Source organism: Ambystoma mexicanum, chromosome 10, assembly GCF_040938575.1.
Source record: "Ambystoma mexicanum isolate Mex_15411 chromosome 10, UKY_AmexF1_1, whole genome shotgun sequence".
Classification (NCBI taxonomy): Eukaryota; Metazoa; Chordata; class Amphibia; order Caudata; family Ambystomatidae; genus Ambystoma; species Ambystoma mexicanum.
This window is the reverse complement of record NC_090932.1, coordinates 1,180,662,420-1,180,685,246: the sequence shown is the minus strand read 5'-3', so window position 1 is coordinate 1,180,685,246 and position 22,827 is coordinate 1,180,662,420. Positions and strand designations below refer to the sequence as shown.

At 47.3% G+C, this 22,827-nt stretch overlaps 1 protein-coding gene across 4 annotated transcripts in view; it reads right to left on the bottom strand.

Moving 5' to 3' along the window:
- Positions 1-22,827, bottom strand: part of CCDC117 (coiled-coil domain containing 117) — a 519,424-nt gene that overhangs the window by 262,701 nt on the left and 233,896 nt on the right. For all 4 annotated transcript variants that reach the window (XM_069619165.1, XM_069619164.1, XM_069619166.1 and 1 more), the window contains one exon: positions 1,004-1,132. In XM_069619165.1, the coding sequence (XP_069475266.1) occupies positions 1,004-1,132 (129 nt within the window). The remainder of the gene's footprint in view (positions 1-1,003; positions 1,133-22,827) is intronic.

Genomic DNA, 22,827 nt, shown 5'->3' with positions numbered 1-22,827 from the left:
ATTATTTTTGTTTTTTCCTTCTCTGCCATTTCTTTGCAAACCCATACCCTTCCTTCCCGGACCCCATTCCTTCATCTGTGTGATCCTATGATTGTAATTAACACCACAACTTGACCTTTGGGATATTGTATGGTGATGCCTATTATATCCAACATAACTGTTTTTTCATGTTTTTTCTGATTGTAGTTTTTCTTACTTTTTATCCAATTTTCATTATTTCACATTTTCCGTATTTTATTTGACATCTTGCACTATATTGATCAATGGAAAAAAAGGATTTGGTTGATGGAAACAGTAATTGGCCAAATTTGAAAAAGGCACAAGAGATGCCGAAACACGTCTCTCCTAGAGGGCCACATAACAAAAAATAAAAACGTCAAAAAAAAGTTTAATGATTCAACCAATTGTAGCAAGCGTATATGTATACACAGTAGCACAAAAGTTTGTGTGAAAGCCCCACCCTGGATAGATTAAACTGAGTAGAGGAATTTCTCTGTTCATATTTTCACACACATGCAATATTGGATGAAATAGGGCGCGGAGTACAAGGAGTTGATATCCCCAAAGTCCTCTCAATCTTGGACATGTTAACAAGGGATTGATTGGTGGATCTTTCAAAACCGAAAAGCATGAATCTCTTCACCAAAACAAATGAAAGGAAGTGATTGCAAAACAAAACCTGCTGCAAGTGTGAAAGGCGTCCTATCCCATCAGTGGAGAATAACAGACTGGCTACTTGAAGGAGGGTGGTGCTTGCATGACTCTGGCTATGGCAATGCATGCCCAACAGACCACATGGGAGAAAAAGTGTCAAATTGAGGGTTTTGCAGTACAAAAAAGTCCCACTGCCCTTGGTGCCAATAGGATGGACATCCACAAAGTATGGCTGTGATGGGAAACAGGAGTAAATATTATTAAAACAGTAAAACATTCAAATCTACTTTACTTTCCAAACAAAGGTTTATTATCAGACTCCATCTGCCATATTCCTCATATAACTCACCAAGATGCCACCATTTTCTTTGTTAGAAGGCCGTTGTAATCCCTTTTCAGTTCTTCTTTAAGAGTATCTGAAAAGACAAGTTTTGGGATGTTGCCAAAACGGTTCTCGATTTCCACTTCTTCAGTTAACCTAGAAAGAAACAGCAATACAATATAATTCTGTCATTATATTATGCATGAATGGCATACATAATGGAACTGACCTCTCCAACAATCAAAGCCTTCACAATATGCATGCAAAACAGTCAAGGGTACCCTTTTCCGTCTGGGTCTTTCATTTGATAGGCACACCACTCTTTCCAAATCTGTATTTTTCTCTCAGCAAGACTGGTTTTTATTTTAAAGAAACTACGTATAGTGTATTTAAAATCATATTACCAAGAATTCAGATTACAAATTGGTCCAGGCAGATGACAGCCAAGCCACGTAAATGCGGGTCAGACACCTTTACTATGTGAAAGATGGAGGTTGTCAGTGGAGTGGAGGTCAGCAGTGAAAAATCAAGACCCAGAAACCTTGGAAAAACACCTATTTATATATACATATGCACGACATGCGATTACCGAATATATATATATTCCTATTTTCACATTTCAGGTGAAAGTTTTGTTTTTTCAAACCTTTCTAAACCCACCATAACCTTCTATATACACACAAATAAATATATATTTTCATCGAAAAAACAAAGTAATTTGCCAATTATGGTAAGTTATGCAACCATACTTTGCGCCACCGCCAATTTCAATGGCTTTTAAAAGTGAAAATGTTTCATGATGTTACAGCACTGTATACAAGTTAATCATTCCGCTTTTAATATATATCAAAGGACCATAAAAAACCTTTAAAAATCATTTTTTGAGGCGCACACAGATGTGTGCCATTTTCAGCAGTGCATGCAAATCATGGTTGAATTTCCCAAGGCATGAGGCTCAACCATGACCCCAGCCCCTCAAACAATCCTTGTTAACCACTGCACCTAGACTACATCCCGGTCCAGTGTCCACTATATCCCCATAATGTAAATAAATTTGCAGTGATCATGTCTTGCAGCCATGGGCAGTGTTCACAATCCATGGGCATGGCCTTCGGTCATGCTGCAGGACCCAATAAGCAAATCTGAGTAGGCATTTGTCCTTGCCTCGGACCAGGGCCAGGCCCACTGCCCAGGCACCAAAGTTACATCAGTATTTTTAATACCTACATCTTAACACTTTAAAAAATAAACCCAACAGATTTGCAAAACCATGCTTTCGGTACCTTGCAGATTCTCCTCACACAAGTTTTGCTGAAAACTCGTCCAGCCCTTGGGTTGTAACTGCAAGCAGAAATTGTTTTCCCATTCAAGCCTATCCTGATTTCAGACATGTTACCACATAGTCAGTCCCTAGTGGTCATGGGCAGTGGCCAGACTGTCTGGGGCATGGCCAACAATCTGGCCATAGGCTATGCCTCAGCCCCCAAAGTTATATCATTTTTTTGCACCTGTCCTTGCTGGGGATCAGGCCCATTGCCCACTTTCAACACATAGCTGGTCCCTGGTGTCCATGCACAGTTTAACCCCCATAGCCATGGCCAGGACAATCTGGACACGGTCACAGGCTATGCCTCAGGCACCAAAGTTATAGCATTATTTCTTGGACCTACATTTTTACACTTTAAAAAAACAGGACACAGACTTGCAAAAGCATACATGGGGGTCCTTGCCAATGCTCCTCGCACAAGTTTGCTGCAAATCCGTCCACTACGAGGGTATGAAGCTGCAAGCAGAATTTCTTTTTCACCCATTCAAGACTATCCCAATTGTTAAACTTTTGGGTTTCCCCCTACAATTTTACCCATTCTTGACAAAATCCCTTCAAACGTTGCACAAGTTTCAAAGTTGGGTCAACCTTTTTTGCCAACTTTTGTGCGGATTTGTCAAACTGTGTCAAAGTGGGAGCCCCCCAATTTTGACCCCTCTTAGTGAAACAGCACCAAATAATGCAGCAACTTTCAAAGTTGGGTCTATATTTATATTGCAAAATTTCATACAGTATCATTGAACAGTGGCAAAGTTATAAGGCGTACAAAAACAGCACTTCACGGACCATGTAATGCACACACATGCATGGATGTTTTTGAACATATGTCAAGTTCGCGAAAATCATAGCAATGTCCTTGAACATCTGAGATGTTCGCGGACAAGGAAGAAAAAACACCCAATTTTGTATTTTTTCTGGACGTATCCAACCCATCCTCATCACCACTCACCTCCACAGAGGTTGCTCCATTTGTTTGACAAGTGTAATGTTGTGTTTTTTAATGTTTTTACTCCGATGTTCGCAGACTACGGGCGGAGTTTGCAATTCCAACATGGGGCCTGTTTCAAAGTTTTTAACGCACAACACGCTTTCTCAATTGGCCATGTCCACTCCTTGATCGGTCTGAAGGCGTTGGCAGACACTGAACCAGGAAGCGAGTTCACGGTCTGGATGGACTCACTTCTTTACTTGCTTTTTGGGCATTTAAAAAAAATAAAAAATAATAAATCAACTAAGAATTAACACCAAATTGGCAAAAGCACGTTTTCCAGAACAGCCCTCTGCTCCTCTCGCAGGTTTGGCGCAAACTTGTCCAGCGGTTTGGGCTGAAGCTGTGAGCAAACCTTTTTTCCATTTATGTCTATCCGGATTTCAAATATTTTGGGAAACCCCCCGGCCACCATATGATGCCCCTCCCACTTGACGAAACTGCACCAAACTTTGCAAAAAAGTTATAGGCCCAACTTAATTTTTTTGCAATTTTTTGTGCGGATTTGTACAGCACCAAAGTTAAAACCACCCAAGAAATTGGTTGAAGCAACTTAATTAACCATAACTACAGTGTCACCATTGTGTACCCCGGAATATCGAAATATTCAAACATGCATGTGAATTGATAAAATCTACCAATACTGGAAAACTATATTCAGTAAATAACATTACTTATAATTGTCACTACTGTACTCCGTCATTGGTCAACTTTCTTTCAGACGTCCCCACCTACCCTGCTGATGAGTCTGTGTATATGCTGATAAGAGGCGTTAGAGCATGTGCATTTGATACAGGTAGGTGGCGGCCTGCCCTGACGGACTACTGTGAATACATTCTGCTGCCTATAATATTCTGTCCAGTCGCCTTCTTGTGGCCGACATCCCATATGTATAGAAGGGCACTTGTGGATTTGGAGCATAGTAGATGTCACGAGTAAAGAATTTTTAAAAATGTAATGTTCATGATTAGAATAAAGAATGCCATGATGGAAAATGTTATGTGGCATTTAAAAACACATTCAAAATCCAACTATTCCTATAAAAGGCAAACTTCCATCATCTCCAACCCCTCCATCCCCCACTGACTTACTCATTTTGTGCTCATGGTCTTATTTTTGGCTAGACCACAGCCACTTTACCATAGTTTACTACGGATTACAGCTTTCTTTTGCTTTTCTTGCCTCTAGTGAACACAGGTAAACGAGGAACAGCTCTTGTCCTGTTCTCCGCATTAATGAGAGAGGGCTAGATTGCTAGGTGAATGTGAGTGACAATGCAGAGCATTTACATGGCTTGGCAGTCATCGGTTTTGACTCATTTTGAAAATTAATTCACATGCATATTTCCATATTGCCACGTGATGGGAATCCCCAGTACAATATTTAAATTTAAAAAATATATATGATACATTACTCACCGTAATCGTATTTCTGTTGCTTGTATCTGCTTAGATTCACATGCTGTGCATAGGCCAACATCTAGTGGAAGCTGCGGAGTATTACAGTTTGTTTTTCGAAACTCGAAAATGGGCGTCGACACAGGGCGTGCCAGTAATACTATCCCTAGTGTGACGTCCACTGTACCCATGATCCCTCACGCGTCTAGGACCTTCAGATTGCATTTTTTCTGACATGAGGTAGCATGAGGAGTAGCGCGAGTACAGATAATCCAAGCAGATAGATAGATAAGACTACAAGCATCCATGCGCCTTCTCTCGGAGGGGAGGAAGGGTGGGTCGCATGTGAATCTAAGCAGATACAAGCATCAGAAATAAGTTTACGGGAGGCTTGTTGAATCTGCTTAGATCACATGCTGTGCATAGATTAGCGAGCAGTGTTAGAAGAAGGAGGTGGGATGTGAGAAGGGTCATGAGCAAATAAATGTCTTAAAACCGCCTGTCCCACTTGAGTATCTGTCTTGGAATGGGTGTCAATGCAGTAGTGCTGAGTAAAAGTGTGAATAGAGCTCCAAGTAGCTGCTTTGCAAATGGTGTCAAGGGGTACATTTGCAATGAAAGCCGAGTGGCCCCAATGCCTCTAGTAGAGTGGGCTCCTTGCGTGAAAGGCAGAGTTTTTTCAGAAAGAGTAACACAGCTGGATACAGTTAACAATCCACTTAGAGATGGCAACTTTAGAGACACAATCTCCCTCTCTGCCTGTAGCTACGGAGACAAACAGATGATCTGTTTTCCTTAGCGGTCTGGTCATGTTTACATAGAGGACCGCCCTACGCACATCTAGGGTGTGTAGTTTCACCTCAGCCGAGCTTTGTGGGTCTTGGAAGAAAGCCGGAAGCTCCATGGACTGGTTCACGTGGAATTTAGAAATAAACTTAGGTGTGAACCTGGGGTGTGTACGTAAAACCAGTTTATCTTTATGAACTGTAAAGAATGGATCCTGCACTGACAGAGCCTGAATTTCACTGACCCTTCTTATATATGTTATTGCTACTAAGAGGGCCGTCTTATAAGTCAGGTGTTTGAGACTGCTTTTATGCATGGGTTCGAATGGGGGGCCCATGAGTTTAGATTGCACCGTGTTAAGGTCCCATCCTGGTGGTGGGTTTGAAATAGGAGGGTGAAGTCTCTTTACTCCTTCCATGAAAGCTTTAACCACTGGTATCTTCCACCACGACACCTTGTTATGTGGTGTGGTGTATGCTGACAGCGCTGCCAGGTATCACCTCGAAACGAGTCAAGCCATTGAGAGTGGAATTTCCATCAACTTTTGATTATGTTGACATTATAATGTTGTTATGCAATTTCTCCTGTCTTGACTACATTTTTATGTATACATAAATAGGTGCCCACTTCATCCCTGAACACCTAAAATACAAAAACCATTGTTCCTCTGTTTGATGTTATAAATTTTGTCAAATCAATTCTTTAAAGAGTGCTTAAAAATGAATATTGCTAACTATATCCTTAAGAATCTACGCCCTTGTTGCGTAGTCCAAGAGTGTGCAGGGGACGGGAGGACTCCAACCTTGGGTCCTCTTCCCTTACTCTTCAGCGCTGCCAGGTGTACCTTCAGTGAGTTAAATACCAGTCCTGCATCCAGCAGATGGAGCATATATGTGACAATTGTGGAAGGAGTGCAATCAACTGGGTTGACTTGCTTATTCTGGCACCAGATAACGAATCGTTTCCATTTGTCAAAGTAGCAGTGCCTCGTGTTGGTCTTCCTAGATTCCTTTAGGATGTCCATACACCTCAGAGATAATTTGAGATGTCCGAACTCTATGACCTCAGGAGCCATGCTGCTAGGTTCATTGAGTTAGGTTGAGGATGCACTGTTTGACCTTGGTGCTGGGACAGTAGGTTGTACCAGTCCGGGAATTTGATGGGTTCGCACACCGCTAGTCTGCGTAGGTGTGGGAACCACGGTTGTCTCCCCCACATGGGAGCAACTAGGACGAGTGTCATTGACACTCTGTTCATCTTGTTGACCACCTTCCTGATGAGGTGTTGATGGAAAAGCGTACGCACACATCCCTGACCAGTTCATCCACAGGGCGTTCCCCTGGGAGTCTGGCCGGGGGTACCTGGATGCAAAACCTGGGCAATGTCTGTTTTCGCTTGTGGCGAATAAGTCTATAGTGGGGAAGCCCCACTGAGAGAAGATATCTTCTACGATTTCTCTGTATAGACACCATTTGTGTTCCTCTGGGAGGGGATCTCTGCTCAAAGCATCCGCCAGAGAATTGAGATACGATCCCCTGGAACATGTTGAGATGAAAGGAAGATCTTCTGTCTGAGTGCCCATATCCAAATTTTCTGGGCAAGCTTGGACAGATTTGGCGAACAAGTCCCTCCCTGCTTGCTTAGGTGAAACATGGCTGTAGTGCTGTCCGTCCGGATCTGTACTGACAGATTCAGCAGGTAGGGCTTGAACGCTTGAAGCACTCTGAATACTGCCAGAAGCTCTAGCAGGTTGATGTGATTCTTGGCCACTGAGTGAGACCAGAGACCCTGACCTGTGTGGTGGAGGTGGTGAGCTCCCCACCCTGTCAGGCATGCATCGGTTGTGACTACCACCTGTATCTTGGGATCGTAAAAGGGTTTCCCCTTGGACAGATTTTCTCTTGTCCACCATTGAAGGCTTTGTACCAGTGTTGGCGAAACGACCTCTAGATCATCCCACTGACACTTGCCTGAGACCACTGTTTCGCCAACCATTCCTGCATGGTACGCATGCGCAGGCGCGCGTGGGGGACCAGGTAAATACAGGACGCCATCATGCCTAGCAAACGCATTGCTTTGTGTACAGTTATCTGGCGACCGGCCTGATATTGCAGAATTTGCAGCAGTATATTCTGAATTCTTTCCTCTGATGGAAAGGTCAACCCCTCTTGCGTGTCTAGGATAGCTCCTAGGAACTGTTTGGAGGTGCTTGGCACCAGACTTGACTTCTTCTCGTTTATTCAGAAGCCCAATTCGAAGAGGAGGTCGATCGTCCTTTGTATGTTTGTTCTGCAAATTACTGGGGTCTCCCCCATGATGAGCCAGTCGTCCAGGTAAGGGTACACCGGGATTGCCTCCCTGCGTAGGTGTGCTGCCATCACCGCCAGTACCTTGGTGAATACCCTTGGAGCCAAGGCAATCCCGAAGGGCAGTACCTTGAACTGGTAGTGCCGACTGTCCACCTTGAAGCGCAAGTACTTTCTGTGCGCTGGGAACATGGAAATATGAAAATAGGCATCCTTCATGTCCAATGTTGCCATGTAATCCCCCTTTTTTAGGAGGGGGATTACTTCCTGGAGAGTAGTCATGCGAAATTTTTGGGGCTTGACATATTTGTTTGCAGGCCCTAAGTCCAATACTGGGCGCATTGTCAAATCTTTTTTTGGCACAAGGAAGTAAGTTGAATAAATACCATTGTTTACCTGGTGTCCCGGGACTAGTTCTATTGCGTCCTTTGCTAGATGATTGACGATCTCCTCGAGGAGGATCTTCTGGTGGTCCAAAGAATGTATTCTTTGTCGTGGAGGGTGGTTTTGGGGACGCTCTAACAGTTCTATGCAGTATCCTGCGGACACTGGACAGCACCCATCTGTCTGAAGTGATCCCTTCCCAAGCTTGGGTGAAGTTGGAAATGCGTCCCCCTACTGGGGATGTGTGAGAAGGGACCCTGAACGGAACGTCACTGTTTTGGTGGAGGCATGCCGCCGCCTCTACTGGGGCTGCCTCTATCCTTACCACGCCCTCTCTCGTTACCCCTGCCATAACCCTGGGTAGACTGCTGGCTGTTGTTCCATTGTGTACCCTGCCCCTGGGAATAGTTAGATCCTCTCTGGGAATTTTGTCCGCGTGTGCGACGAAAATTGCCATTCTCTCTCTGGTTAGGGGGTTTATTGGTTAGTTGGCCTAGGGATTGGAGTGTCTCATACTTGTCCTTGGCATTTTTCAGCGCGTCCTCGACCGCCTTTCCAAACAATAGATCCGGCTCCACCGGTTTCTCTATCAATGAAGCCTGGGTTTCAGCTTTGAACCCAGACTGTCGCAACCAAGCATGCCTTTTGATAACAGTACCTTCTGCTATCAATCTGCCAGCGTTATCCTCGGCATCAAAGGTTGCTTTTAATATGCAACCAGACACGACTCTTCCTTCCGCCGAAACTTGTGCCAATTGGCTTTTTAAGGGTTCTGGGGCGGAATCTATGAGTGCCGCGATTTCTTCCCACTGGTGGCAGTTGTAACTCGTCAGCAGGGTGGAGGAGTTGGCAATCCTTGCCTGGTGGGCGGAAGTGGAGGCTACTTTCCTGCCCAAGCCATAAATAATCTTGCTCTCCTTGTCGGGAGGAGCTTCCGATGATGACAACGGCGTTCCTGCCCTCTTACGGGTGTTAGTAACTACCAGGGAGTCCGGTTTCAGATGCCCTCTTATGTACAGTGGGTTTGTTTGGGCTGCCCTGAAAAGCTTCTCAACTCTGGGGTTTACCGCCCTAGTGAGATAGGAATTAACAAGGGAAGGGTCTATTCTCCTTTGTGTAGACTTAAGGATAGGGATGGCCTGGGCAACAGGTTTCCTTTCTCCCACTAACTCCTCAGCAAAATCCCTCTCTTCCTGAGCACCCTGGGTGTCAATGTGGAAGTGTCTGCCGCTCTGGACAGCACTTCATTCAAAAGAGGCTGGTTATCGACAGGGGAGTCGGTAACCGGGGGTTCTTTATCTACCGGGGAATCTAGCCTGTAGGTTTCTGGGTTGTCCTCCTCCTCCTCCTCCTCCTCCTCCTCCTCCTCTTGGTCCTCGTCATCCCCATAGTAGCCCGTTCCAGTTTGTTCTTCCAACATGCCCAAATCTGGATCCTCATAAAGGGATGGATCTCCCTGATATTGAGAATAGGGCTGTATACTGAAGGGGTCTGAAGTAGGAGCTTCAACCCGGGACTTCTTACTTAGGGGTATAGGATCCTTCGAGCCTGAGGGAGTTGACCCGTCCGGGGTAAAAGAGAGAAAGTGTTCAGGGTTTTTGGCGTAGAAATCTGCCAATGATGACATCCTTGACATGACTCTGTCTATGTCATCAGTAGACCACTCTCTTGAACTGGGAATGATTCTTTCTTGAAGGCCTTTCCCTGTCTTATCTAGACTAGACCTACTGGTTTGAACAGGGGTCTTTGGAATAACAGAAGACTGAGACTTGTCCATCTGTTTATGTGGGGTAGAATGTTTTTGAGGTGTGGAAGGTGGCTGAGACTGCTTCCTCTGTTGTTTTTCCCCTTCCCCGTGTGTGGAAGAGTGTTTACCCTGTTTTTTCGTCCCTCCGGAGCCTTTCGACGCCTGGCGCCGAGGTTCGGGGGTAGTGTCCCTATCTCTGGATAGTGGAGATTGGGACTCGGGAGCAGCCGTTGCGCGGCCTGTTGACGCCGACTCCTGGAGTGCGGACTGGGATAGAGGTCGGTTTCGTCTTCTGACGATTGAACCACCGTTACCTTGGGGAGCGAGGCACTTCTGGCAACAGTGGATGGTTGCCTGGAGTCATGCGGCGATCTAGATCAAGAACGCCCAGAGGACACTGATTCGGATCGTTCTCTATGTGCCTCTTTCCGAGTACTCGACTTGCGTGTCGAGTCTCGGTTGGACTTCATGTGTTTTGTGGAAGTGCTGTGGGTAGCGCTTGTGTCGCTGCGGGTCTTACCATAGCCGCCCTGCCGGACGACCTTCCGAGGTCGGGGACTTGCGCTTGGCTGTCAATTGACGCCACATTGCCCTCGCCGTCCGAAAGCACGGCGTCACTGCCATCACTGAAGGCGCCCTCCGCTGCCATGGCTTCTTGACGCCTGGCGTGGTGGGCCCAACGCTTGATGGAACGGTCCTTGAGTGTTTTCGGTTTGAACCTACTACACGCTCTGCAGTTAGCCTCAGGGTGGTCTCTCGGTAAGCAGAGATTGCATGTGGCGTGCCTGTCAACCCAAGGGTACTTGCGGTTGCACTTGGGGCAAAATTGGAAAGGCGTACCCTCCATACGCACCTTGTGGCAGCGGGCTAATAAGTGTAGGAATATATAAGAATGTACCCATATACAATAGAGTGTTGAGTATATCCACCCCCTACTCTCCCTACTTGCAGGGCCGAGGCCAGAGGCCTTCCGAGGCCCAAATCCGTCGTGCAGCTCTCGACAGCCGATTATTTCTCCGGGCCGGCGTAGAGTGTGGATGCGGTGACTCGATGTTGGGGTGGAGAAATGGGGAAATAACAATATTTTATCAAAAGTATGGCTAAGGCCAGGCAACTCCGCGGAATGCTTCTAACCAGTATGGTGGAAAAAAACATTCTGAGGGTCCTAGACGCGTGAGGGATCATGGGTACAGTGGACGTCACACTAGGGATAGTATTACTGGCACGCCCTGGGTCGACGCCCATTTTTCAAGTTTCGAGAAACAAACGAATACTCCGCAGCTTCCACTAGATGTCGGCCTATGCACAGCATGTGATCTAAGCAGATCCCACAAGCCTCAGAAATAAATATATATATATATATATATATATATATATATATATATATATATATATATTGTCCCGGTATGGCCCCCAGCTAGTTATTGGACTCGCATTAGGAGGTTATTCACCAAGCTGGTATGGGCGGGTAGACAACCTAGGATAGCCTATGATACTCTAGCCCGGTCATATGAGATGGGTGGAATGGAATACCCAGATGTATATTTATATTACCTAGCGGCTCAGGTGCAGGATATAGCTGGGTGGAACTCGTCAAGATCAGAGTCCCCGCATACAAGGTTGGCTAAATCCCTTGTGTATCCGGATGCTCTAATGGGTTTGCTCTGGGGTAAGAGGGATACGGTCCCGAGAGATGAAGTCCAACCTGTGGCGATAACATGCAGGGCCTGGGAAAGATTGTGTCAATTATTGCAGGCTACGCCTTATTCCCTCCCAGAGCTACCGCTGTATGATGTGGTGGGGATTCCGCTAACGCATGAGAGGTCATTTAAGGACAGGTTTCGAACATTGGGGATGCAGACCTTGGGGGATCTGAAGCAGGATGGGCGCTTTATACAGTGGGATGAACTCAGACCTAGAGGTGACACAGATGCACTGACATTATTGCATTGTTATAGGCTGAGGGGCATTGTCAGGGCTAGCTAGCCAGAGTTTAAGGCCCCTGCCTACGTCGCCAGCTCTGTGTTATATAGTACACCCGATGTCAGGGGTGAAATTGTTGTCTACCATCTATAAATTGGTGAGAAAGGAGAGGGTTGTGCGGGAACTAGTATATAAGAAGACATGAGAGGCTGCGTTGGGAAAACACTAAGTGAGGAGCAGTGGAAATCCATCTACTTGCAAACGCGGTATGTTTCCTTAAACTCGAGATACAGGCTGATCCACTACAAGTATATTCACCAGGCATACTATTCCCCGCTGGCACTTAGTAAATTCTTTACTGACCGGGTGTCACTGTGTAAAAGGTCTGGTGCGGATCAAGCTGATTTTTTTCATATATGTTGGAGTTGTCCTGGTATTAGGCCCTATTGGGAAAAGATTGAAGAGGCCATGTTGGTAATGCTGCCATCTATTCGTAGTTACCTACCAGAGCTCTGGCTTTTAGCCCTGATTGAGGGGGGTACGCGAAATGAGAAGAAGCTGTTGGGCATGGCATCAGTTGTGGCTAGATATCAGGTGGCCAGGGCGTGGGGGAAGGCAGCTCCTCCTACTTTCTCAAGATGGTTAGAATGTATGAGCATGTGTGAACGAAGGGAGGCTATGTTCCCTTCAACACTACCTTGCACCATCCGTCCATTTGATTACTGGTCCCCTTACAGACAATACCAAAGGGACAGGATGCAAGCCGCAGAGTCCCCCTGACCGTCCTTGGACTGATGTGAGAAATGTATGCTCTAGCCCTGATATCTGGACAGATGTACCAGCTTCATGTTGCCCATCATGTGCTAGGTTATTTATTTAGAACTGTGTCTGTAGCGAGGCTCTCCTATACATTCGCTCACCAGAGCCCAATCTTGCCCCTATCCTAGCCGACGTTGCCCGGTTCGGTGACATATCGGGATTGAAGGTAAACTGTTCCAAATCTTGTTTATTTCCACTTACAGACTCTGCACAACCCCCCTCGGATTTAATGGGCTTCACGTGGTCTCAATCGAGTATCACCTACCTGGGGGTAGAAGTGCCCTGTCATACCGCGAAGCTGCGCGAAGACAATTACTTAAAATATCTGTCAAACCTGACCATTAAAACATCCAGTTGGACTAGGCTCCCTATTTCACTAGCAAGTAGGATTGGAATCCTCAAAATGGTATTACCCCAACTACTGTATCGTTTCACCAATCTACCTATATGGTCAGGAGACGCATTCTTCAAGTCACTACGCCACATATGTAACAGCTTCCTCAGGCGCAGTCCGACTTAAACTCTCCATGCTGACTACACCTAAGGCATTGGGCGGATTCGGTGCTCCAGACCTCACTAGGTATTGGGTGGTGGCTCAATCCCAATTCGCCTCCCATTGGTTCAACACCCCCGATCCCCCCCCCCCCCCCCCCCACATGTACGACTGGAGAGGCTCACTGTTTCCGATCGAGTCCTTGGCTCCCTCATCCTCAAACCTATACCATCCAACCCTGACTCTGCAGACCCCGTGGCTACCACATCCTTGGCGCTTACTAAACTCTGGGCTTTGGTTGACATACCGCACCCATTCCATGGAGACCTACCGCTGTGGAACTTCTTCCCCGACGTCCCACCTGTCCCGCAATCTATACTCCTTTTTGCAGGCTAGGGCAGCCCCTTCCTTTGCTAAGTTGAAGCGCAGTTGGGAAGTGGACCTGGAGGTGGAGATAACTGACGAAAGGTGGTCCCGAATGTGCGCTCGCACTCAAGATGTGTCTTATAACTCGAAATTCAAGCTCATACAATTTAAGATCCTGTATAGATATCATCATACACCTAAAAGATTACACCGTATGTTCGCTGACACCCCCTCCAACTGCCCCAGGTGCGGCATAGGCAAGCATCTTACATTCACATGATCTGGCACTGCCCTCACCTTACCCAGTTCTGGTCCTCCATCTGCGCCACGTTAGACATACTGGAACACACGATTGCCCCCACCCTGTTACACTGTCTCTTTCATGACTTTCCCCAGCTGGGCCGTAGATCAAAGAAACTGGCGGGACTCTGCATGCTTCTGGCGGTCCGTTGCATACTATTATGCTGGCTCCGGCCTGGGGCACCAGTGCACTCACAATGGCTTAGATCGGTCACTTGGGCACAAGACACCGAGGAGACCTGGAGCACTATGCAACATCCACATGCAAGGCCAAGGGACATCTGGCGACGGTTCCGTGACTACAAGGCCTCCTCGTTCTCCTCCCCAGACTCTGCTCACTCCTCTCCTATATGTTCATCATAATCTGATTGCCATGCTATTTGTGTGCTTTTTGTGGTTCAAATGCTGATACCTCGATTGTTCCCTGTTCCCCCCTACTCTCCGCAGATAATCCGATGTATATTGCTAAAATGTATGCTTTCCTTTTTCGCTGTTGCCGCTGTGTGGTCGCTCCTCCCAGGTGTGTTGTCCAGTCAAACAAAAGACTTTATAAAAAAAAAAATTTAAAAAAAGAACTGTGCCTCTAGTTCCTGGTTGGGGTAGACTGGAAGGATAACTTTGGAGTCCGGAGTTTTGGGGGGGCGGGGAGTTGCTGTATTGTGTTGGAGTTGGTTTATGATTTTAATACAATAAAGAAAGGTTTAAAGAAAGGAGGGAATAAGATCTGTAGGGATGATAGCAGAGCTGCTCTGAGCTGTGGGAAATAACAGGAAAGAAATAAGACTAGCCAGTAGCCTACGCACAAATAAGAAGTACCTCAGAGGATAAACAATTGTTCAATGGTGAAAGAACTAAGGACTGCAAGGGAGCTGTCCAGTACGCTATGGCGCAAAAACACGCATCTGTCGGTCCAATAAAATTATAAAAGACAATGTATATTCTTTTGCACGCCGCCAAGGATACTACATGTACTACAGCACACACGTGGGAAACCTGCTAAGGTGTATATGTTGAAAGTGATCTTGAGTCAAAGTGGGGGGTAAGACCCACAAATAATTCAATTCAGTAGGGATGGATTTGGTCTATGAAAAAAGTCCAAGTGAGCTATTTTGCAGACTACTCCAAACATTATACATGAGAATCAATGTACGTGGGGTATCCCGCCAAATTACACATGCCCTACGATATCAAAGGCGTAAGAGTAACATATCCAGATAAATCACGGAGTGTCAGCAGTGCGTTCACTCACCTTGTGCACAGTACAAGTGCTCGATACAGACTAGGGTCCCGATCGCTACTCGATCGGACCCTCGGCAGTAAATACGTTGCCAGGGATGCCGCGCATGCACATGGCATACCCCGGACGGCGGCAGCCATCTTGGTGTGGTCAAGTTCAGAATGCGTTGGCGAGGCAACACTATCCTCGATCCCCGACCACAAAAGTGCCAGGGCCGTAGTGGATCGGGAGAAAGCCTGGGTTGGGCTATAGAGCATTTTGAAGAATGAAGCATTTCCCAAAGCCTGGGAGAGAGATGTGTGTCCGTAGGCCTGGGAGAATGGAGAAAGGTAAAAAACGCTGTAGGGGCGCTGTATGACAAAACAAAGGAATAGTGGTCTACAGTGGTGGCAAGGGAGAAGGAAAAGGGAAATACGGAAGGAGTGTATAAAACCATTCCATACCACCTGCAACATGGTGGGAAAGGGGTAGGAGCAACTCTCCCGGAATGAAATCCCGTCGGGTGCCCCTATAACCCCTATCCTAGTGTACATAGAGTATGTAAGTGCCTAAGAAGAGGGCAAAAGTAAAGGGGAAGGTGGAGGAGCATGTATCCCGGAAAAGATCTGGTTGGGTGCCCCAGGGACCCCTGATCCCGATACATTAGTGTACGAGTCCCTAGGGAAGTGGCAAAGAGGTCAATGTCAGTATTAGAGACATGAACCAAATTGTCAAGAGCATACGCTCACATTGGAGGGGTGTTATGAGTTGTGGCTCTTAGTGTGCCACCAAACACCGCTAATGAAGACCTAACCATTGTGTAATGTCAAATAATACTACATCAATTATTTTCAATCCTTAGGTTGACAATCAGTTAGACAAAACACATTAAATCCATTCCTGTATTTATGCCCCTTAGGTGTATCGAATCAAGCAAGTCTATCCACAACACTTGCCTCTGTAGGAGTTTCCTGTGTAGATCGCCGCCCCAGGGCCTCGTTTGACCTGTTCCAGAATGAGACAACCTCATCAAAGTGGCCAAGGAGGTAAAGACCCTTGGTTTCTACCTCGACTCCACTCTCTCCTTTACCAAACAAGTGAACTCCATAGCCTCTGCCACCGCCTACACTTGGAAGCTTATTAGAACTGGCAAACCCTTTCTCTCTGACAACGGCTGCATTATCCTGGCCAGAGCCCTCATCCTCTCTAGGCTAGACTATTGTAATGCCCTCTACATCTGTGCCAATAAATCAACTATCCAGAGGATCCAAATCCTCCAAAATAATGCCCTCATAGCAGCCCTCGGTGTGGCTAGAAGAACCCATATATCTGAGATTAGGCACCAAAACAATTGGCGTTCAACCTACAACGAAATCCAGCTAAAAATCACACCCTTTACCCATAAAGCCCTGAACAAGGCTGCCCCCAGTTATCTCAGGATATATTCTGCAGAAGAACATCCATCAGATCCATGAGACTAGTTAACACCAAGAGCCTCACCATCGACACCTGCACTAACATAGCTAGAGCTATCACTGGATCACGGTTGGACTACTGCAACGTTCTCTTCCTAGGAACCGCCACGAAAAATCTTGAGAAATTTCAAGTTATTCAAAACAATGCCTTACGCGAAACACAAGGCATTTCCAAAAGAGAGCACATCTCTACTGCCAGAAGAGCCTCCAACTGGCTCCCCATAAAAGAGAGGATCATCTTCAAAGCTCTGACCCTCACCCACAAATGTATTCACCTTGCCGCGCCAGCATACCCATCACAAAGGATCCACCCTGCCTCTTCCTCAAGACCAACTAGGACCCCCTATTCTAACCTACTCACAATAACCATGGTAAAAAGAGCAAGAGCAGGTGGTGCCAGCTTCCCCTACCTAGCTGCCCTGAATTGGAATGCCCTCTAAACTGCCCTCCCGTAAAACCATGAAAACCACCTTATTCGCCTGATCACCTTACCCCTTCCTGACGTCCATCCACTATACGGATACCTGAACTGTGTACGTTTTGTGTATAACATGTATTACATCTTTGCGCTCCAAAGCTGTAACATCTGCATAATGTAACTAAGCCTGCTGCAAGTAACAGCGCCACAATGCCCCTGGGCTTGTGCGCTATATAAATGTAAAAAATAAAATAAATAAAATAAGCTCTCAAAGGTTGGTGGCTGCAGCTTCCCTGTCAAAGCAGGCCAACTTTGGAACTCCTTGCCACCTTCAATTATAGAAGATCAATCTTACCTGAACTTTAGACTTAACTACATCAACTGGCTCAAGTCTACCGATCATTACGGCCCACTCGCCCCCCTTCCTGCTATACCGACCAGCCAATTTACCCACGGCTAACACACAGCTTGCCGGTTTTCGATTGCTCCTCAGTGAATTTAGTGACTCATACTTGTTTACTGTACCTGTATATGCTCTTCAGTTTATTTATTGACCTATACTTGATTTGTACCTGTACTATCTCTGCTCATAACTTGTAACTTCTTGTAATCTATGCCTTGCATATCCTTGTAACTTCTGCCCCCTGATACCTTCGGAGCTGACGCGCACTACAAATGAGTAAGCCTGCGGCATGCCGTAAGCGGCCTACCACTTAACGTGGCGCTCCTTAAGTGTTTTGGGTCGAAGGAGTCTACAGGCCGTGCACAGCGCTTCGTCATGGTCAATGGGCAGACAGTTACTGCACTTATCGTGCCCGTCCTTCCGCGGGTATCTGATCCTGCAAGAGGGGAAAAACCTAAATGGAGTCTTTTCCATAGCAAAAGGTAATGAAGGTGATGACCAGACCTAGAGGGTAAAGAGGGGGAAAGAGGAAAGACATAGCAGAAGATATCACCACCCTGATCCCACTCTCCCTACTCTGTAGGCCGGCCAGAGGGCCCAGCCACGTGGATGGCTCTGCCGCCGGATCTTAGGTGTTGAAGTCCACCGCTGTTGAAGGTTCTCGCAGTCTTCGTCGTAGTATCTGACCACCGTCAAAGTGGCTTAGGAGAAATAACCGATAAAGTCGGTAGACAAGGATAAACTTCTTCTCTTATGAAGAACGGCGCAATAGGGCGACCAGTTATCTGGGCGGAAAAAAACAATCTGAGGGACCTCGGCGCGTGAGGGATTTTGGGTAAACTACACATCACGATAGGGATAGTGTTACAGACACGCCTATGCTGACGTCCCCCATCGGTCCCCGAAAGACAAAATGCAATACTCTGCGGTTAGCACTGGATGTCGGACCATATGCACAGCATGCGATTCTAAGAAGATTAACAAGCATCAGAAATTCTGTCACAATGCAGAAAGCTGCCGATTAGTAATGATTTCCATGCGGTTTTTGTACACATTGGCTGGATGTCACATACATTTTACTCTTGCAAAGGAGAAAAGTAATTTTTACTGTTAAAAATCACATTTACTCTCAAAGTTTAAAAATAGGGAGAAAATACTCCCACCTCAAAATCACATGGACTCCTGGGCAGAAAACAATACAGAACATACATGAAAAAGAACTACAGAACAAGGACAGGGAGGCCCTGTCCCTGCAATGCATTTCCAGCATCACAAATCTCTCCTCCCAGTTTACAGCAAGCACACTTTTGGCCATGAAAACCTCTGAACTCCTCATATTCAGATCATAGTCACTTCACTGGAGGGGGAGGTGTTACATTTCTTGTATTTTCTACCACCCAGCTTCCTTCTCTTCGCAAGGAATTCATTCCTCTGCTCTGATTCCACAGGCACCTCACAATTTTCCCAACATGTGTCCAGGTGTGGGACCTCATCCTTCAAGGTTTGTAATACCTGCTGTGCCTCCTGGCCACTGGCAATCAAATAGTCTGTATCGCCCCTCTCGAATGTCAAAGCAAATGGCAATGATGAACGATATTGGATCCCCTTCTTAGTCAGCCTTTGTGTGAGGGGGCAACAGTCTCTTCGACGGGACAATGTGAGTCCTGAAAGGTCCCGGAACACTTTAACCGAGGTCCCCTTGTATTGGACATTCCCCATTCGCTTTGCCCTCTGCAGGACCTCCATCTTCTCCCTGTTACTTGACCCTGTACATGAGGAAACTGACAACAATCGATCTTGGGCCTCTGCCCCCTCCTCCCCCTCTGTGGGCCCTCTCCAGCTGGACCTCCTTCCCACCTTCCGAGAGGATAAGAGTGTTGATCATGCCCTGCACCTTCCTTTCCACATCCGCCGCCGGCTCCCCCTTCTGTTCCTTCAGGTCTAAAATGTGCAGATTGTTGCGGTGCTCCCTATTTTCGAGGTTGTCAAGCTTCAAAGGGGTGTCGTCCTCTCGTGTTTCCAAGTCAGTCAACCTAGCCTCATACTTCATGTCCAGGAGGTCCACTTGCAAATGGTTGTTCTCCATCCCTTCCAACTTGTCCTCCAACTTATCCACCCTTCCCTTAAGGTCACAGATCTCCTGGAAGATCTCATTCGGGTCCTCTCTTGCTAGGTGGGGCATGCCCTACCCTTCTTCCATTTCTCCCTTTATGTCCGGTAGATTCCTCAAGCCTTTCTTGGACCCCCCTCCGGTAGCATTGCAGGGACTGGACCCCCATGGGCGCCCTCTTCTCTTCCTCAGTCAGTGTCTTTCTTGTCTGGGGTGCCCACTCGCCTTTACCCACTTTTCCTCCACACTCATTGCAAAAACACTGGGAATCAAAACCCCAAGGTTTCCACGTCGCTCACCTTGTGCCATGCTCCACTCTCACCAGTCACCGCTTGGCACCAACCTCTAACGCACCTCCTTTCAGGCTGTTGAAAAACACCTTTTTCACCAATCTTTTGGGGGCCTACCCTCTGAAGGGTCTCCAACCCTCAACTCTCACTGGGCCTCCTCACTGTCCTGAAAAGCGTTCACAGCAATGCTGCCAGAGTCGCTGCTTTGCTCTTCACTCATGTGTGCGACTTCCCCTACTTGGTCTGAGGGAAGCTGCCCGCCTTAGGCTCCCGGAGCGCTCAGCTAGGTCAGTTGACCGACAACAGGGCACTCACTCCGCAGCGTACTCATTGCAGGGAAGCTGCGGATCACCCGCGGTTTGGGTTCCTCCTCGTGGGCCATCCTCCCCTTCGTCTGCCATGGGCTGCCACACTCGCCTCTTCTCTTGTACCAACTGCGGGTAAGCTCCGGCTCCGCCACAGTACTAGCTGCTCCTCCTGGGCCACCTTCTCCACGGCCGGCAGTTGTTCACCAGCAGCGTTGTCTCCCTGCGTCCTCACTATGGGGATGCTCCGGCTCCCGCATGGGTCTGGCCACTCCCCTCAGGCCAACCTCGTCCGCAGCTAGCTGTTTGCTTGCCATGCCGGCCTTCTTTTGGACAAGAGTACCGCATAACTCTACTGCAGTCAGAACACCAGCACTGACCACCAGTCCCCAGCACTTCCCCTTGGCTTCCCGTGCAGAGGCAGCGCTTTCCTGCACTGGGGAGGAAGCCCAATCTTCAAAGAAAGGATAGTATTTGGCAGAGCTCCGTACTACGCTGCCACCTTGGTCCGCACCCCCTGGTGGTTTCCAGGATGCAAGTTTTTGACAGCTTTATCATGCACAGATGTTTGCCTACATGCATGCTTTGCAATACAGATAATGTTGTTGAGTTGTGTACATGGTGTGGATGTATGAGAGATATGCTGTGGTTGAGTTTATACTCCATTGGTGAAAGTGTTTGGTGATGTGGGCTGTCAGTGCTTGACATTGTGTCACTTGTACATTTGTACATGTGTTTCACACGTAGGAGTGGGGCCATCAGATGGCTGGAGGTTCAATGGCCTTTTATCTGACTCCATTCCTTTTGCAGGGGCACTGAGTGTTTGTGATTGTTTTAGTGTAGATGGAATTTTCTTTGTTGTGTGTGTAATGGTGTGCATACAAGAATGGTGATGTGCCAGACGCATCATAACGGTGTTTGAAGTCTCTCATTGGGGATGGGTAACCACTTTTTCAAGTGTATTTCGACATGGCTTGGTTGTTTGTTATATCTGGTGCCAGCTCTTTCACCACTGCCCATTCACTACTGGGGCTTGAGTTTATTGTTCGTTGAGCACCTTTCTGGTCCACTGATATTTCGGTGCTCCTTTGGGTACTCGCTTGTCAATGTGGATGTGCCCACACTTCATTCACTGTATTTAGCATTGGGGGTGTTCCAGCGGGATGTGGCCTCGCTGAGGATGAGCAGGCTACACTCATTACTTGTGCACTCGATGGAAGATTGCTTTATCCCTCCCAAGGGACGGCCATCCACCCGCACACATCTGCAATCACCCACTACCTGCTCTCCCATCGTGTATTACCTTGGCCACTGGAGTTCAGCCGAGTTCTGTGATTGATTATTCAGTCCAGCTGGACACATTGTCAGTCTCCTTCACTTGCACACTCTCGGACAGCCTTCACACCACCCAACCACAAGCCTGTTCTGCTTGGGTCGTTAGTCACCCCCATCTACCTACCTTTGTACAGGCTAAAATGCAGACTCATTCTAAATCACTCGTACCAATCTCAGATTTCTCGTACTTCGGTCCTCTAAGAGCATTCACCTACAGCACTTTGAGGCCATTGCAATGGCACTATACAAATTCCACATTCCATTACTTATGTCAAATGTACATGAGATGTCAAAGAGTCGCTGGTGCAACAGTATGCTGTCCTGTTGATGTGCAGCCGAGTGTGCTCTACCAGGAAGAAGCTACAGTCCTGTATTCAATGGCAGTGGTCCAAGTTGATCATGTTGGAGGTGTACTTCATGGTGGAGGCATTCCAGAGGAGTTGAGGTAGGTTGTTCCACATTGGACTGGTATGGATGAGGACTAGCGGGTGGTGGGAGGCGGGTGGAGTAGCAGGGGGCTGCATGGGGTGGAGCGAAAGTCAATGGGTATAGTTGGAGGAGGGCGGAGTTGCAGAGGGCTGGGTGGGGCAGAGGTCAGTGGGAGGAGGGCAAACTCGTAGGGGGTTCCTGGGGTAGTGGGTAGTTGGAGGAGGAAGGAATTGAGGGGGCTTCCTGAGGTTGGGGCGGGGTAGGTGGGGGAAGTGGGAATAGGACAGGGTAGCAGGGGGCTGCCTGGGATAGGGTGGAGGTCTTTGGGGTAGTGAGTGGAGGCAGGATTTGAGGAGGCTGCCTTGGGGTTGGGGCCGAGGTCAGTGGGGGTAGTGAAGGAGGGGAGAGTAGCAGGGGGGCTTGAGGAGGTTGGGCAGAGGTCCATGTGGGGAGCGGGAGGAGTGTGAACTGCTAGTTATGCAGTCACTGGGTGCTGCACGGGTTAGGGTATATGGACTGCAGTTTCACCGGGTTGCTGCTTTAAGTCACAGAGCGCAGTTTCATCGGGTGCTGCTTTGAGTTAGGTTACAGTTTACTTAACTTTACTTAAGTTAGGGGGTACAGACCACAGTTTTGCCAGGCTACTGGGGACAGGCTGCACCTTTGCCGGGTTGCTGCTTTGAGCTAGGGGGTACAGGCCGCAGTTTTGAGGGGTTGGTGTTTTAATTACTTGTTCATATTCCTAGATTACTTTTTGACATTTGCCCAGCGCAAAGTGTCTGCACGCGTGGGGGTGTGTTAGGGGCGTTCCAGGCACAACGTGTTATTTATTGCACTGCAGGTTACTGCGCGCTTTAGAATACATTAGTTGGCTCCCAGCGCTAAAGTTTTTTCATATGTGCAAAGTTTTTAGAGCGCAAAGTAGTTGGTGCAGACTTAACGTTTTTTCTATTAATCTGGCACTTAGCTGGGTTCTGTTATATCTGTAATGATTGGCTGTTTGCGTACTGGATATATTTCAAATTAAAATATCC